This window comes from Schistocerca cancellata, chromosome 1 (genome assembly GCF_023864275.1).
Source record: "Schistocerca cancellata isolate TAMUIC-IGC-003103 chromosome 1, iqSchCanc2.1, whole genome shotgun sequence".
Classification (NCBI taxonomy): domain Eukaryota; kingdom Metazoa; phylum Arthropoda; class Insecta; order Orthoptera; family Acrididae; genus Schistocerca; species Schistocerca cancellata.
In genome coordinates this window covers 987847499-987865278 of record NC_064626.1, presented here as the reverse complement: position 1 = coordinate 987865278, position 17780 = coordinate 987847499, and the positions used below count along the sequence as shown (strand labels likewise).

Below are 17780 nucleotides of genomic sequence, written 5' to 3'. Positions count from 1 at the left end.
TTTAATATTTTTATATGTGATTGCAGGCTTTTTCGGTGTATTTCAGCCATGAAACCTTCTCGGGTTATCAGCCGAGTGGTGTCCAGTCGCAACGTTTCAATGGATTGAGTATCCATCATCTTCAGGCGAAGTGCAGCTAGAAGACAACACCACTTGGCTGATAACCTGGAAAGATTTCATAGTTTAATAATTTTGTCAGGGATACCATCAAATCTGCAGGTCATTTTACTCTTTAGTTTGCTGATAGCCGTTTGTACTTCTTTGGGTGTTACGTGATATAGATACTGTGTCATTTCATTTATTGGAGTTATTACCTTTGTCTTTGGATTATATTTAGTTGTGATCAGGTTTTGGGCTACATTAACATAATGATCATTAAATATATTAGCTATTAGAAGTGGATCATCAACAATTTCATTTCTGTGTTTTATGGTGATTTTATTACTTGCATTTTTATATTTGCCTGTTGATTATTAATAACTTTTCACATAGATTTCACTTTGTTGTTACCCTTTCTGATATGTGAATCACTGTGCTTCTTTTTTGTAGTGAGGAGGAAGTTCGGGTCAGTTACACCAAACAACACTCCCATTTTGCAGTAGTTCGTTTATTCACCTAAACACATCAAAGGCTTACAAAGAACTGGACATGGTGGAAGAGAGCAAAGATAATCTTAGCTTAGCATCCAAAGACAATGCTCAGAGTCTAGAGACAAACGTATATCAATGGTGGTGTCGACCTCATCGGCACCACAGTAGCAACTGTAGCTTCCCTGCACTTTTTCCTATAACACTTTACATATGGTTTCAAGGTAGTATTCTGTTTTGCACACTTATATAGCATTCTAAGACTTGTTGATGACTCTTTGATTTCACTTGTTATCCATGAATTTGATTTTTGTTTTTTGTCATTCTCTTCAGAAAGAATGAAATATCATAGCAGTATTTATAATTTGACAATAACTTCTCGAATTTTATACCTACTCAGAACTATTGGTTTCCATGTTCCAGTTTACATTTTTCAACATGAGATTAAAGACGCTAATGCTGTCATCATTAATTAATCTTGTCTCAATATATCTCCTGTTGTCACTTTTTTTCTGAGATTTATCTAAAGTCAATTTAATTGCTTGATGATCAGAAAAACCTGTATCCAATATCTCAGATTTAAAACCACATTTTGATGTTCATATTTGATCAATACTCATGGGGGTACGCTTTCTGTGTGTACCATGTGTCTGGCAACCACAAGTGCCCTAGCTGATGTAGTATCTGCTTCACCATCTTTATACTTTGGTACTACATTGCTTATTTACACTTAGTTTCTAATCACATGTCAAAACCACTTCTTGTTACATGAAATGCTTCGCTGATAATAGTATCTTATCTAATCTTTATTGACAGAAATTGACAACAATATGAATTTTGAAGAGAAGTATAGCCAACTGTATCACACACATGCATTTGTTTACTTACACTCTAGTTGGTCAGCAGGAATTATGGTATAAGCTTGGTCACATGTATAACATTTGGTATTATTTCACATCTTTATGATTTTTATTATTATTCAATGTCATGCGAACCTGAAATACTTCATACATACATGACTGAATATTCAGAATGATTATTATGGAGATTTTTAGCATCAGTTGACATAACTTACATCACATACATTTAGCCTGCTATATGAAGTTTATACATGACACATATTCTGTGGATTTCAATGATTTACTTTTTGTTTTCATTATCTTGACTATAATGAATCCCATTGCTCTGCGGTGAATCTGGTATTGCCGTAGAAAGTTTTTGATGAATGTGATTTACGAGTAATTTGCTTGCTGTTGTCCTAAGGTGACAATAGCCTTATTAGTGGATTTTGGCTGCATGGTTACAGATAACCACAGTCTTGATGAAATATACGCATTGGCTGATTATTCTGAGGAAGGCATCAGTCAGATAGGAGACATTTTGGTTCGATGTTCCGGCTGGACATGAACCATTTCTATGATACACCAATCACGCCTGGAGTTTAAGTTATATTTCAGTATGTCAAGTGCATTACTCTGCTTTGCACTCTGTTTGTGCCTCTATCTATATTTGATTCTGTATGAGGTGCGACAATAAAGTAATGAGATTCATTTTCTTTGCAAGATGTTGTAATTCTGCAGGCTTTAGGCACAATATCTTTGAACTTGGTCTATAAGCTGCTTCTAGTCCGAGCAGCATATTGATGCAACTGCTCAGTTGTGAGTTGTGCTGTAATAAGTTAACACGTGTTTGTTTTTCTCGTCACAGAAATGGAACCGCATGATATTGCGCAATGGTATGCCATTTCTTTTTGGGTTAAATTGGGTGAAAACACTGCGACAACTTACGACAAGCTTCAGAAGGCTTTTGGAGGGGAGTTTATGTCAAGAGCTCAAGTTTTTCATTGGTATAAAATGTTTAGTGGAGGCAGAATGAATTTTGAAGATGAAGACCGCTGTAGACGACAATCAACCTCACAGACGGATGTCAACTTGGCCAGGGTGCATGAACTCGTACAATCTGATTGAAGATTATTTGTGAAAATGATTGCAGAAGAACTGAACATCAATTGAGAAATGGTTCATCTAATAATAACTGAAGATCTTGATATGAGAAAGATTTGTGCAAAAATGGTCCCCAAAAAACTCACACCACAACAGCGAGAAACGTGGAAAAATGTGGCAGCCGATCTGTTAGAGCAAACGGAAATAAATCCAGAATTGTTGAACTGTGTTATCTCTGGTGATGAAAGTTGTTTTTTTTTCAGTACGATCCAGAGACAAAACGCCAAAGTTCGCAATGGTACTCAAAGGGATCACCCAGACCAAAAAACACTCGCATGTCAAAGTCAAAAGTGAAATGCATGCTTGTTTGCTTTTTTGATTCCAAGGGAATTGTTCATAAAGAGTGGATGCCTCCTGGACAAACAGTTAACCAATATTCCTACAAAAAAATTTTAGAAAGACTTCATAAAAGAGTTATTCATGTCAATGCCAACATTGCTGATAATTGGATTCTGCATCACAATAATGTGCCATCCCATACTGCTCTGTCAGTACAGCAATTTTTAACCTCAAAACAAATTACAGTACTACCACACCCACCTTATTCACCAGATATCGCTCTGTGCGACTTTTTTCTATTTCTAAGAGTCAAAACAGTGGTCAAGGGACATTTTAAAACACTACAAGATATCCAAAAAGCTGTGACGAGGGTCTTGGAGGAAATTACGGAAGATGAGTTCCAGAAATGTTACCATCAATGGCAGAAGCACTGTCAAAAGTGCGTGCAATCAGAAGGGAATTACTTTGAAGGAGACAGCACTGAACCCCACTCAAACAGTAAGCAACATTATTTTTTTTTTTTTTTTTTTTTTTTTTTTTTTTTTTTTTTTTTACAGCAGTCTCATTACTTTACTGTCGCACTTCGTATACGCTTTGTGTCATGTTTTTATGTATCGGTTGTTAGGCATTCATCTATATGTTCTTTAGTACTTTGATGCTCAACATTGTCGTGTGGTATTTTGATGCTCATCATAAATATTTATATTTTCTGTATGTGACCAACTGATCAACATATTTTCTGTTACATAAAATTACTTTCATATATTTTCAGTATTCTCTCTCAGTTTAGCCTCCATGTTGGAATTTGCTACAGACTCTTTCTATCACCCATGTTGAACAACTTTTGTCAGGATATGTTCTCACATCAGTGTTATGAATCAGTGATATATACAAGTTTTGTCATTGTGTTTCCTCAACTTCTTGTTCAAGATATTATTGAATACTTATATTGCTTTTTCTACTGAATCATTTAAGTGCCAACAAATTTACTTATCTCCAAACAACCATTTTAAAACATGGTATGAGATAATTAGATAGTGACTGAACATCACCGACAAAAACATTTTTGCCACATTTTTATTACAGTGTGAACATGAATAATTTTACATATCTGAAAGATTTTCCCATATTTGACATGAGTTGTAATCGCTGTTGATGCTTCACTGTATCACTGAACCTTTGTGCTCCTAATACGAGGGCTGTTGAGAAAGTAGGGAACATTTTGGCATTAAAATAAAAACTAAGTACAAGAAATACATTTTATTATATACATCTGAAAGAGTGACTGACATACTACTTTTCCACATAGTCACCAAACACATTGAGGCACTTATCACAGTGGTGGACAAGCTTTGAAAGATCTTCGTCATAAAATTCTGCCACCTGAGACTTCAGCCGATTGAGTAACGCCCTGGTGGAGTTCCGTGTCGTCATCAAAGCGCTGTGTTGCAAGCCAGTTCTTCATCTTGTGAAACAAGTGGAAGTCGCTTGGTGCAAGATCAGGGCTGTAGGGTGGATGAGGGAAAATTTTCCATTTGAATGAAGTAAGGAGTTCTTTAGTGCAGTTTGCCATGTGAGGTTGGGCATTGTCGTGCAAAAACAAAATTTTGGATGTCAGCCTTCCTAAGTGTTTTTTTTTTCCTCTTCTTCTTCTTCTTCTTCTTCTTCTTCTTCTTCTTCTAAGGCTGTGTAAAGACTGACAGTGCCAGGCAGAATTTATGGTTGCTCCACATTTGAGAAAATCAATAAGAAGCACCTTGTGTGCCCCCACTCCATGGACTGTAATTTTGTCTCGCAATTGACGTGTTTCACTCAAGTCTCGTCACTGGCTACAATACAATCCAGTAATGAATCACCATCTTTGTGGTAGGCCTCCAGAAATGTCAATGTTGCCCCCATTCGCATTTTGAGCACCCATTGTGCACAAAATTTGCGGTAGCCTAGCTTTTGAATGACAATTTCAAACAACAAAGTCTGTGAAACTCATGGAAAAGAAAGTGAAAGCTCTGTTATTGTGAAGAAACGGTTTTCACAAATCATTTCATCAATTTTAGCAACAAGATCGTCAGTCACAATGCTCAGGGGTCCACCTTCTCTTCATCATGAACATTGGTTCAGCCATTTTTAAGCTGAATGCACCATTCCTGGATGGAGCATTCATTCTGTACATTGTTTCCGTACACTTTCCACAGTTCACAATAAATTTCTATAGGTGTTAGGTTTTTTGACAACAAGAAATGCATCACAGACCACATCTCACAGCTGGCGGGATTTTCAATTGCAGTGCACATTTCAAATTCAAATAATGAAAAATCAGATGCGTTGAGATGTTCCCGCTGTCACGGATGAATGTTGACTGAGCTGCCAAGCATGCACATACCAAAATATATGTGATTGTCACACACCTAGTGACATCACACTGAAACATTCCCTACTTTCTGAACAGCCCTTGTACTAACTTCTGCTTGTCGTATAGTAGTAGGTGACATTTGTCTGGAACTCGAAGTTCCATGTTGTATTGATTCACATATTTTCATACTCATTTCTTATTGATTTTGAGATTTGAACTAACTGAACATGAAATTTCTTACTGGTTAGTATGTGGCAGTTTGGATTTTTCAGGTCGGTCCAATCGTTGCAAATGTAGGCCTTGAAAAATTTGTAGTTTTGCTTAATATATCCATTTGATCTGTTTTTCAGTTGTTGCTAAACCTGCCCAAAGATGTAAACAACCATGCATGAACAGTACCTATTAGACAGAGGGGGTTGACAGCCAATCAGTTCCAGTCATTCCACCAGCAAGGAGGTACACGGCTTGTGTTGTCTGTAGTTCAACCATGCCTACACAGTCAATACCGCAGTTCGATCATGTCTGCATTGTTACTTTGTGCCAGGAAATGCTCTCAACAAGGGAAGTGTCCAGGCGTCTAAGAGTGAACCAAAGCAATGTTGCTTGGACATGGAGGAAATACAGAGAGACAGGAACTGTTGATGACATGCCTCGCTCAGGCCACTCAAGGGCTACTACTGCAGTGGATGACTGCTACCTATGGATTATGGGCTCTGAGGAACCCTGACAGCAATGCCACCATGTTGAATAATGCTTTTTCTGCAGCCACAGGATGTCATGTTAAGACTCAAACTGTGTATAATTGGCTGCATGATGAGCAACTTCACTCCTGAAGTCCATGATGAGATTCATCTTTGCAACCATGACACCATGCAGCGCAGTACAGATTGGCCCAACAACATGCAGAATGGACTGCTCAGGGTTGGCATTACATTCTCTTCACCGATGAGTGTCACATATGCCTTCAACCAGACAATCTTCAGAGATGTGTTTGGAGGCAACCCAGTCAAGCTGAACGCCTCAGACACACTGTCCAGCGAGTGCAGCAAGGTGGAGGTTCCCTTCTGTTTTGTGGTGGCATTATGTGGGGCTGACATATGCCGCTGGTGGTCATGGAAGATGCCACAAAGGCTGTAGGACATGTGAATTCCATCCTCCGAGCGATAGTGCAACCATATTGGCAGCATATTGGTGAGGCATTCATCTTCATGGATGACAATTCGCACCCACATCGTGCACATCTTGTGAATGACTTCCTTCAAGATAATGATATTGCTTGACTGGAGTAGCCAGCGGCTTCTCCAGACATAAACCCTATCGAATATGCCTGGGATATATTGAAAAGGGCTGTTTATGGATGACATGATGTACCAACCCCTCTGAGGGATCTACACCAAATCACTTTTGAGGAGTGTGACAATCTGGCCCATCAGTGCCTTGATGAACTTGTGGATAGTATGCCACGACGAATACAGGCATGCATCAATGCAAGAGAACGTGCTACTGGGTGTTAGAGGTACCAGTGTGAGCAGCAGTCTGGACCACCACCTCTGAAGGTATCACTGTGTGGTGGTGCAACATGCAATGTGGAGTTTTCATGAGCAATAAAAAGGGCAGAAATAATGTTTATATTGATCTCTATTCCAATTTTCTGTACAGGTTCTGGAACTCTTGGAACTGAGGTGATGCAAAACTTTTTTTGATGTGTGTATATCAAAGGTGCATTGTAGGTTAAGTATTGTATTTGATTGTATGTTAGGATTTAAATTATTTTCTTTAAATATAACTTGTTTTGTGGCCTTACAATCACTTGCTAGAATTGCATTTCGCATGAGTGGATGAATTCTGTTTTGTTCTGTGCACTACTTCAATCTTACTTAACAGACTAGAGGGAATTTTCCTTTGCATTTTCTTTTATATACTTTAGTGTTTTTCTATGATTTGATGAAGGTTGACTCTTGGATCTGATATGTCATTCATGGACACAAATATACATTTTGTCCGGTATAGTAGGTTAGGTTTTATGATATCAATTTGAATCTCACTTTGTCACACTGTATTATGTACACAGAATAACTCTTTACATTGTATAGTTCACCATATGTCTGAATTGGAACTTACACTGTGATTAGATTAATTAACAATTATGGGATGTATGTATATGTGAGTGAACTAATGATGATTTTGTTCTGACACAAATTTGAAATGAACCTAGGAAGGGGTTGGAACAAAATGATATAAAATGGAGTATTATAAAACACAACACTTTATACTGAAATACTGTTTACTGCATTTGATAAACTCATAAATGTAAGAGGCACAGTAGTTGTGACAACAGAGGGGCTATTCTGAGAAACAGTTAATTTTGTCTACTGATGTACATTCACACTTATTTGAGGACACTGATATAGATGTGATCATTCTAACCACTATATTTGAAAGATGATACATTTCTTTGGTCTATTGAAATTTTGACATTGAGATCGGTTTGATATAGCATCTAATGTCTGGCATTCCAGTTGAGGCATGTTCTTGTCTGAAAAAATGAAAGTATGATCACAATTTATTTGTGACTGCACTTTTTTTTCATATAGAAATGTAAAATTTTACTCATACAAAATTTAATTAATGGAATCTAGGTTCTTCATTCAATAAAACTAGCCGCTCAGTTCACTTGTAAATGGTTTGGATGATTTTCCTTTAAGTCAATAAAATAATATATGCAAATTAATGAAATATATTGTTGCAGTGATAAAACATGTAATTTGTAGTCGTAATAGAAATAGATTCTTTCCTGTCTTTGTATGAAATTATTCACTGTTGTTCCACGTAATTTTGGAAGATGTATATAAAAACTTTAGTCGCTAATATGCAAAATTCAATATGTAACAATGACGGTAATTGTTTAAAATCATATAAATAGAGGCAATTTGTGCACCACCATAAATCAGTCTTAGGTCTGTCTGAGGTCAGTTTTAAGTCAGTCTTAAACCGAAATTTGCATCATCAGCTTGTAGTCAGGCTTTGTAAGTTCACCTCTGAACATCTAGTGTGCTAAACAAAATGTATGGTGGACATGAAGCACTGAAACTTATTGACTCCATTGCATAAATCCCATGTGGTGATACAGTAACATCAAAATGAACCTATGACAGCATTGAAAAGCAGTACCCCGGATTACACAAGATATGTATTATGTTTTTGGTGGAGAATATCTGTAATAAAACGTGGTATACTGAACATTGTTTTTCTTGTGTTGAGCAACGGTACACATCCCAAACTTTGCAAAAACGTTTTCGCCGTGTTTTATTACACTCTCCCAATGTACTTCAGACTACAAATCCACTATCTCATTCCTCATACACCTTACTAACTTTATCCTGACACTCAGCTACTTCTCCTTTGAAGGAAAGATATGCAAACAAATCTGCGCCACAGCCATGGGCACCTGCGTTGTATCTTCCTCTGCTGCCCTGTTAATGGCCCTCCTAGAGGGGACATTCCTAGCCTCACAAAACCCCAAATACCTTGTTTGCTTAAGGTCCATTGATTCCATTGATCATATCTTCATCTACCACATGGTGTGTCAAGTAAATCTAATCTAATCTAATTTTTATCCTCCTACAGTCACCCAATGATGACATATTCCCATAACCACATCACGATCTGGACTCAGGGCCAAGACACCCAATACTCATTCCTTCACTACCTCAACACCTTCTCTCCTATCCACTTCATTTGGTTCTCTTCAACTTAGTCTGCATCCTTACTGGACATTGACCTCTTCCTCTAGTATGGCTCCACATTAAACGCACCAACCCAGTACTTTCTACCCTTTCCTGTCTCAGGCTCATCCTATCTCAATAGAAGTTGGGCTAGCTGTGACAGCAGCTGTGTTATATACTAGCTCTGCTGCAATTACTTCACAGCTTTTTATATATAAGTTATGAATACCAAAACCAGCTGTCCTCCACGTTGAATGACTACCACCAAACTGTTGCCAAGAGCAAAGTGCACCACCCTCTGGCACAACATGCAGTTGAACATAAAATGCTCGGTTTCAAAGGCTACTTGAGAACTCGGGCCATCTGGGTTCTGTCCTCCACCACTGGGGGTTACATTTACAACACATTCTCCTCTTCCTAATTTATCCCAGCCTCAACCTACTGTAACCTACTGTCCCCTCCACCTAACTGTTTCTGCTCTGTCTGGCCTGTCAAATCCTCACTACTCATCTCTCATCACCTTCACTGTGCACTGATTTCTGCCGGTACACCCACCATTCTTTTCCCCTTCTCTGCTCCCAATGTTTTCCATGCTCACTCTCCCCTACAGGCTCCTGATACTGTGCCTGATAGCCCTGTCCTACCACATCTAGTCACTGCACATTCAGGTGGGCAGTGATGGTTCCTCTTCTGACACCTGTATCCTTCTCTCATTCTCCCTTCACTGCCCCACAATAGATTTTTGCTCCCATTTGATGTGTTTTGGCTGCATTCTGACCAGAGCAGCCAGAAATAATTGTGTGTGTGAAGTTCATTTTTGCTTGTCTGAATGTGAAAGCATTTTTTTTCTGAAGAAGGCTTTGGTCTTAAGGAAGCATATATACAGCAGTCTTTTTCATTATGCCTGTCTGCAACTCAACATGTCATCTCTATGGTGAGTAGCAATCTGGCATTTTCTTAATGTTGTTGATATTCTAGCTTGGTCTCTCCACTGTTTGATTTAAGATCAATTCTTGTAATTTTAGTGAGTGGCTTCATACACATGGATGTTGCATGCAGTAGATATATTAAGATATTGAATGTAATTCTATAACATTCATCCAAGAATAGGTAATATACTGAACTAAACGAAATATTTATCAATAATAAATGTTTTGTTTAAAAATGTTTTCACTTGTTATTCAGTAGTTACACTGAGAGATTAAATAACTGTACATGGAATGTTACAGCTATGTAAGGATATAGAAATTCAGCTAAAAGATCATGAAGCCATTAAATCACAAATTGAAGATGATGCAGACAGAGAAATAACAGACTTGAGGGCACAGTATGAAAAAACCCTGAAAGAGGAAAGAGATTTCAACGCTCAGTTGAGGACAGAAACTGGTGTAATGAGAAATAAATTCAAAAGGTACATAATCACGTGCCAGAGGTTTTTGTCAGTAGCACAACATCCTGCTTTGCATAATGATTTGTCATAATATATCCTGCCCACATTCTTCACAAAATATATATCTGGAAAAATTAAATATCCAATGTAGGATTAAATAATATAATCATGAATTTAATTCATAGTAATAAAATTTAAAAATCAATTTAATGTTTACTAAGTGCATGTAAAATACAATGAAACCCCTGCTTCTTTCTTTTTAGATCCATATGATGCTATGATGCACTTCCATGCAACTATTGAACAGTGTTCACATATACTCAACCATAACTAAAAGTGACATATAAAGTGAAACTGTAAACACAGTTTATACTTATATGTCTAATCTGCACAATTTAAGGCCGCAATAACAATCTGTATAAAAGTAAAGGTAATTTTCCAAACTCATTTATCACAACTGCACATTTTATATTGTTTCTTTACTTTTGTCTTACCACACATAAGAGCATGTGTACTTACACACACACAAACCTTCTGCCTTCCTTTCTTTTATATTTGTGAATATGTGTGTGTGTGTGTGTGTGTGTGTGTGTGTAATTCATATTCCATTGATCCATTAGCACATATAAATGCAAGGAAATGGAATAAACTAGAATATGTATTTTATTAAATTCATCTCACTTCTTCATAATCACAATCAAAGATAAAAAGAGGCCTCATTATGGGTTACAGAATATAGTTAAGTGATCAGATAGAGATTTGGCTTGACTGTCTAGTAGGAAAGAACAGTATTATCAATTGTAGAAGATAAACAGAATGTTTGATTGAATACATACAGTTATGATTCAAACAGCAAATAGATGAAGTGGGAAGTGGCATATCAGTCTTTGTACATTAAAAAAAGCTAGAGAATAAAACATTTATTCAAGCAAATCCTCTTTTGATCACTGTTTAATAATGTATTATCTTGTCGAAACTTTAGTGCCAGCAGTATCTTACACCTTTTTGTGAACTAGAGATAAATTCACCGTTTCATAGTGAAGACAGAGAGAGAGAGGATTTTTTTTTTTTTTTTTTGGGGGGGGGGGGGGGGGGGGAGGACGAGAGAGCACTAATTATGGATTTGAATGGTTATTGAACCCAGTTTGTGATTTTCATGTACCATTTCAGTGGTATGTTTATGGACGCTGTTTGATTCTAATATTTCAATTAAGATGTCATGTCACATAATTTTGTAAATAATCAATGGACGAATTAACTTCTAATTATTTTTATTAGATTAAGATTACAATTCCCCTTATAGCTGAGGTGCTGATTGATCAGTAGGCACATAAAAAATATACTTCCAGACAATCTCTTCCTGACAGGAGTAAGGGGATTTGGGGGGGGGGGGGACAGAGTTGATGGCTGGGGGAAAGAAGGAAAAAGGGAATGGGATGGGAATGTGCCACTGGTGAGCCGCTCTGGTGCAATCACAAGAAATTGTGCGTGGCACACGATAAAATGGAGAAGTGGGCTGAGAAAAGGTGGATAAGAAAGGAAGTAGAAGGCAAATAGGAAAGAGGGAGAGGGGAGACCATGGGGAGAAAAATGTGATTGTAGAATGATTGAATAAAGACAGAGACGTGGACATAGGGGCAGAGATGGGCACAGATAGGGGAAATTTATATGGCTATGAAGTTTTTGGCAGCAGAGTCCTTGTATAAAATGTTCTAGGTTTACTTTCATCCCAAGCTCTCAATGATTGCATCCATTATCATCATCAGGCACTAAAAATGACTGTCCTGAGCTGGCGAGGCTCCCATTGTTATACCCAGAGGACGATATCTGATTGGCTTTATTAATCATGGTGACTACACAGTAATGGTGTGTAGTGAGTTGATGCCCTCTATTCCCATAGATTTTGTTTAGCTCTCTGTCCAGTGTTACTTGCAGTGTGGTAAACTGTAAGAAGAGAGTGAGTTGTGGTCTTTCTTTATCAAGTGTCCTCTTCCATGCATTGCTAACTGCATAACCAGTATATCTGTTAACACTGTTTCCACATAGCCTAATTTCAACTGATTCCCTGATCACAAAGTCCCAATAGGCCAACATTTAATCAAACAAAATCTTGCACTTATTTAACAGGCTGTGTTCAGCCACTGCTGATTTATTCAAATACCTGCATTTAAGGTGACACTTATGCTCAATGTAGCAATAGGCAACAGTCTGTATTGACTAGCACACAGAACTCTTGCCACACTCGCAAGGAATACTGTTAATTCTCATCACTCTCACACCAAGATTGGTCAGAACATTTCCTTAATTTTTGTGGGTGGCCAGAAGACTGGTCTGATTCTTAGCCTGTTTACTACTCTACCTACTTTCTGTGAAGTTTGGGAGGTGGCAGATGAGATACTGGTGGAACTAAAGCTAAGTTGTAAGACATGCTTTCGTATCTCAGGTCTGTAGAATGCTTGCCAGTGAAAGGCAAATGTCCTATGGTGTGAGTTTTGGTCTAGCACATGGTTTTAATCTGCCAGGAAGTTTCTCTACCTGTCTTATTAGTTGTTGTGCCATAGAATGAAAGATGCGCTATGTGTTAGTCCTCTTGGCCTGTTTGAATGGCCTCGCATTTTGGTTTCTTTGACAGCTTTCAACTAATACCACACACAGAATACTCTCTCCTTCTGATGCCATCATCAGATGGTTAATCTCAGAGTTGTAATGGTCCTTGCCTGAAATAGTCCTGGCTCTGCATAGCTCTTTGCTGAGGTGGATGGTGAAAACCACGCCCTTTGAGATACAGATCTGTTTGTGTTGCGTTTATGTACACAGAATGGCTGAGTCATCCACCTGATTTCAATTTATCCAACCTGTTTAAGAAAGGTAATTTCTAGTCCTTCTCCACCTCCACTGTGAATCTTATGTTAGGATGTGTACCATTCAAATGATCAATGTACTGCTGCAGCACATCACTGCCATGTGGCCAGATTAAAAAATGTATTTTTGACATATCTGGAGAAGCAGGATGGAAGGAAGAGAGCACTGTTCAAAGCTAATTCTTCAAAATACTCCATGAAAAATTAGCTATTTTTCTCTGACAGGGTACTTGATAAACTGCCATCTCAGTCTCAGTAAAGGTCTGAACTTTGCTCCAGCTCCACAAGAGTCACCAGTGACTGAGATTATCAGTGGAATAGAACAAGCAGTTTGGCATCTTCCTAAAGAAGCAGCAGATGAGGTATGGCTTGCTACTAGCTGGATTTTGGCCACAGATAAACTCCCTAAGTTCAGTATTAAAAGAGTGGAGAAACAAGGACTGAAATTGCTTGAGAAGGATGAAAAGTTAGTTGTCTTATCAGTTGACAAGGCGAATGCTGTGGTTATCCTTACTGATACAGGTTATCATAAGAAAGTGGGTCAGTTTTTGGAAGATAGCACGTACTGAATTCTCAAACAGGATCCCACATCAGCCCTCAGCAGGAAGGAAAGAACTCTGGCTTTTCTGACAAACTTGTGGAAACTTTAATGCCAAGAGTGACTAGGCCACCCAGGTTGCATCGTCTTTCTAAAATACACAAGGATGGTGTACCATTGAGGCCAATTGTTATTGCTACCTGCTCTTCTACAAACACCCTCACAAAATACTTAACTAAATCACTGGCACCTATTGCCAGCCATTGTAGACATTGCCATTAAGAACTCACAGATGTTTTTTGATAAAAAGCAGAAGAGGATGGGATCAAATGAAGTCATGGTCAGCCATGACATCTTCTCCCTGTTTAAAAGGTACCAGAGGTAGATTCATGAATTTTTAAAATTATTTTGGCACACTTTAAGACCACTTGCTTTTTGTATGGTGAAAATTATTATAAAATGACTGATGGAACAGCAGTGTGTTCACTACTGTCACCAGCCGTAGTTAATTTTTTCATGGAGCATTTTGAAGAATGACCTTTGAACAGTGCTTCCTTCTTCCACCCTGCTTCCTCAGATATGTCACCAACACATTTATAATCTGGCTGTATGGCAGTGAGGTGCTGCAGCAGTTCGTTGATCATTTGGATGGTATATATCCTGACATAAGACTTACAGTGTAGGTGGAGGAGGACAATAAGTTACCTTTCTTAGGTGTGATGATCAAAAGGAAATCAGATGAATGACTCAGCCAGTCTATGTACAGAAAACCAATGCATACAGATCTGTATCTCAATGGGTGTAGCTTTCACTATTGAGCTCACAAGAGAGCTACACTGAACATATTACTACACAGAGCCAGGACTATTTCGGACAAGGATCACCTTGGCTCCAAGATTAACCATCTGATAAGCGTGCTCATCAGGAATGGGTTTTCTGTGTGTGATATCAGATCAGTGGTATTCAGGAAACCAAGACATGAGACCATTCAAACAAGCCAAGAAGACCAACACATAGTGCAGCTTCCATTTTTCAGTGCTACAACTAGACAGGTCAAGTCCTAAACAATAGGCAAGTAGTGAGACCAGTCTTTTGGCCAACCAGTAAAATTAAAGAAATATTGCAACCAGTTAAAGTAAATTCAGCCTGAGAGTGCTGTGAATGTACAGTATTCATTGTGAGTGTGGCAAGAGTTCTGTGGGCCAATCTATAAAGACTGTTGCTGATCCCCACATCAAGTATCAGTGTCATGTTAAATACAGGTTTTTGGATTAATCAACACTAGCTGAGCACAGCCTATTAAGTAAGTACAAGATTTTGTATGAGGGCTTTCAAACAATGTATGTCAAGCCTAAACAAATAGTTATTAGTGGATCAAATTCTGAAATGCACATGGTTTACATGACTTTAAAGTTGTGAATATTTCTAAAATATAATGTTTTGATATAAACTATTTATACTGTTATCATTAGTATTCTGAAAACTGTACTGCTGATAACAGGGTTCAGTGAAAACAGTATGGACAAGACTGTAGCAATTTCTACGTAATCGTGATATGTGCCTTATGTGTAGAAAAGGTGTTAGAAAAGAAATAAAAAATTTATATTTAAGATGTGGGATTATAGCAGCTAGAGCCACTCCACCTCTCTGTTATTCAAAGGGCTAGTGGAGTGTGCCAAGAGGAGGGAGGCAGCACTGAAAGGTGTGATGTAAGGACAATTCCCACCTATGTTATTCAGAGAAGCTGATATTGTGTTTTTTGGGGGAGGGGGGTTGAGTAGAAAACCCAAATGACATGAATCATGAAACAGTCACTGAAATGGCTGTTCTGTGTTGTCAGCCTGCTTTTGTGACGGTATGGTGCCGAAACCAAAAACTGGCATTTCCATCACCAGAAGATGTATACCCAGAGAAAATGTCGCCAGACATGGAGCTGTTCAAAGACAGCCTTTTTCTTCAGAAACACATTGTGATGAATTTCTGAAAATTTAAGTTTGGCACATTTTTAATGCAGCTGTTTGAATAGGTACAAAATACAGGCAGCCTGTGGAATGAACTTGACATAATAGATGGTACAGTCACATTAATGCGACCACTGCCTGTGTTCATTGTCAACATCCAGTAACCATTCAAACATGGCAGGTGCTGTAAGTAAAGTGGAGCATTTATAAAGCATGTCAGGAGGGCACAGATAACAGTGCAGTTGTTGTCATAATGGAGAGACCGACCAATTTATGTGACATGCAAAAGGGCGTGATCATTGGCTATCAGGCCAAAATGGAAGCATTTCTGAAATGGTTGTAAATAGTTTGTGTGCCACCATAATGAAAGTATACCATGCATGGCAAAATGTCACCATCAAAAATTGGCACCAAAGCAACTGCGGTGCATTACAGGCAGTAGATGACACAGCTGAACAATGGCTGCAGGGATGTATATGGGCAAATAGATGTGCAACCTTTGAGCAACTGACCTCCCAATGAACCAAGGGACTACCAACAATATCTCCTCAATGACCTTCAGGCAAATGTTGCTATGCATGGGATTCTGTAGCAGGTGCCTGCTTCATGCAGCCATGCTGACTGCTGTTCGTTAGCAGTAAAGGCTGGAATTTGCACGCCAGTACCACAACTAGATGTCCACTGGGTGGTGACAGATTGCCTTTTCAGATTAATCATGTTCTATGCTCCATCAGACAAATGGCCATTGGTGTGTGCTGTATGATATGTCTGAAAGCAAACAGCCTGTAACAATATTGGAAGTGTAAAAGCCGGAGGAGTTTGTGAAGTTTCTGTGGCATTCCCTGAGGTGATCTCATCATTCTGGAAGGCACAGAGCATTAATACAACTATGTTTCTATCCCTGGAGACCATATTCAGGCTTTTGACAGATAGTCACATTAATGTGGGTGAACAGTGTAATTTACTTCACCAACAAATGATTGCAACTCTTTCAGATTTCCTGGGAATGGGTGACTCAGCTAAGGCCTCTGCCTGATCCTGTGTGTTTGTTCATAAAATGACTGAGTTACTTAATGCTTGGCTAAAAAAGACTACACTTGCGAAGCTAGTAGTGCAACCTTAGGCTTGCAGTCACTCAATGCCAGTAAATGTTGTAAATGTTGCTCTCACATAGTTCCTGTTCCATTTATATCACTCAAATAGTTTGCACAATTTGGGATGCCCTCAATTAACTGTTCAAGACACCTCTGAAAAATATGTAACTTCCCCCTCACTTATCGACCTTAATGACAGTGAAAAATTAAACCGCGTGTACCTAATGGAAATTTGGGGAAACCAATCGTCACCGAAGTCAGTTTGTTGGTAAAGAGGGAGGAAAGGGTTACATCTAAATGAAAGGAAAAATGCAAATGAAACTGGTGGAAATTAATTTTGAAAAGGGGTAAAGTTAATAAAGAAAGTAAATGTGCGGCCATTACGTTAACAATTAACTAGCGGTAATTAGGTATTTGAGATATGGGGGAAATTACGGTCGCCAGTCCTAAGGACAATTACTATATTAACTGAAAAAGAAAGGTTATTACACATATAATTAGCACTAGAAGCGTGGCAACTGAAGGTTGACACGTGCAGTGTGAAAACTGAAAGTTTGTCAGAAGTAATAAATTTCGCTACACTCTGACTTAATTTAGCAAAAGAATTAATAAAACAGGAAAATCGAAAGTTAATTTAGTGACTGAATTTAATAGTGAGCTTTCTTTCTGAAGCACATCGAAATTCAGTAAAATGCGGTTAGTCTTGGACTACCTCAACAATCATTTCAAAAGCTACTTGAATCTACGCAATTTAGAAATAAGAGATTTAACTTTGATCTTGAATTAAATGATTCTGAACAATTAACAATAGTAAAATTTAGTACGTACCAAGCTGAGCTGCAGTCACAGGTAAGCTAAAATATGGTAACAAAACTCGCACTCTTAATTTGTGCTTGTGTAATCTGAATATAGTAGCCAGCTATGAATACTTTAACTGAACGTTGAAATTAAAGCAGTGAAATCGAATTATATTACTTTAATGCTGGCGTTTG

General features: G+C 38.2%; 1 protein-coding gene across 1 annotated transcript in view; it reads left to right on the top strand.

Moving 5' to 3' along the window:
- LOC126120331 (cilia- and flagella-associated protein 57-like) overlaps positions 1-17780 on the top strand; it is a 294506-nt gene that overhangs the window by 141540 nt on the left and 135186 nt on the right. The window contains exons 13-15 of the mRNA XM_049915076.1: positions 10174-10355; positions 15206-15263; positions 15359-15435. Coding sequence (XP_049771033.1) covers positions 10174-10355; positions 15206-15263; positions 15359-15435 — 317 coding nt within the window. The remainder of the gene's footprint in view (positions 1-10173; positions 10356-15205; positions 15264-15358; positions 15436-17780) is intronic.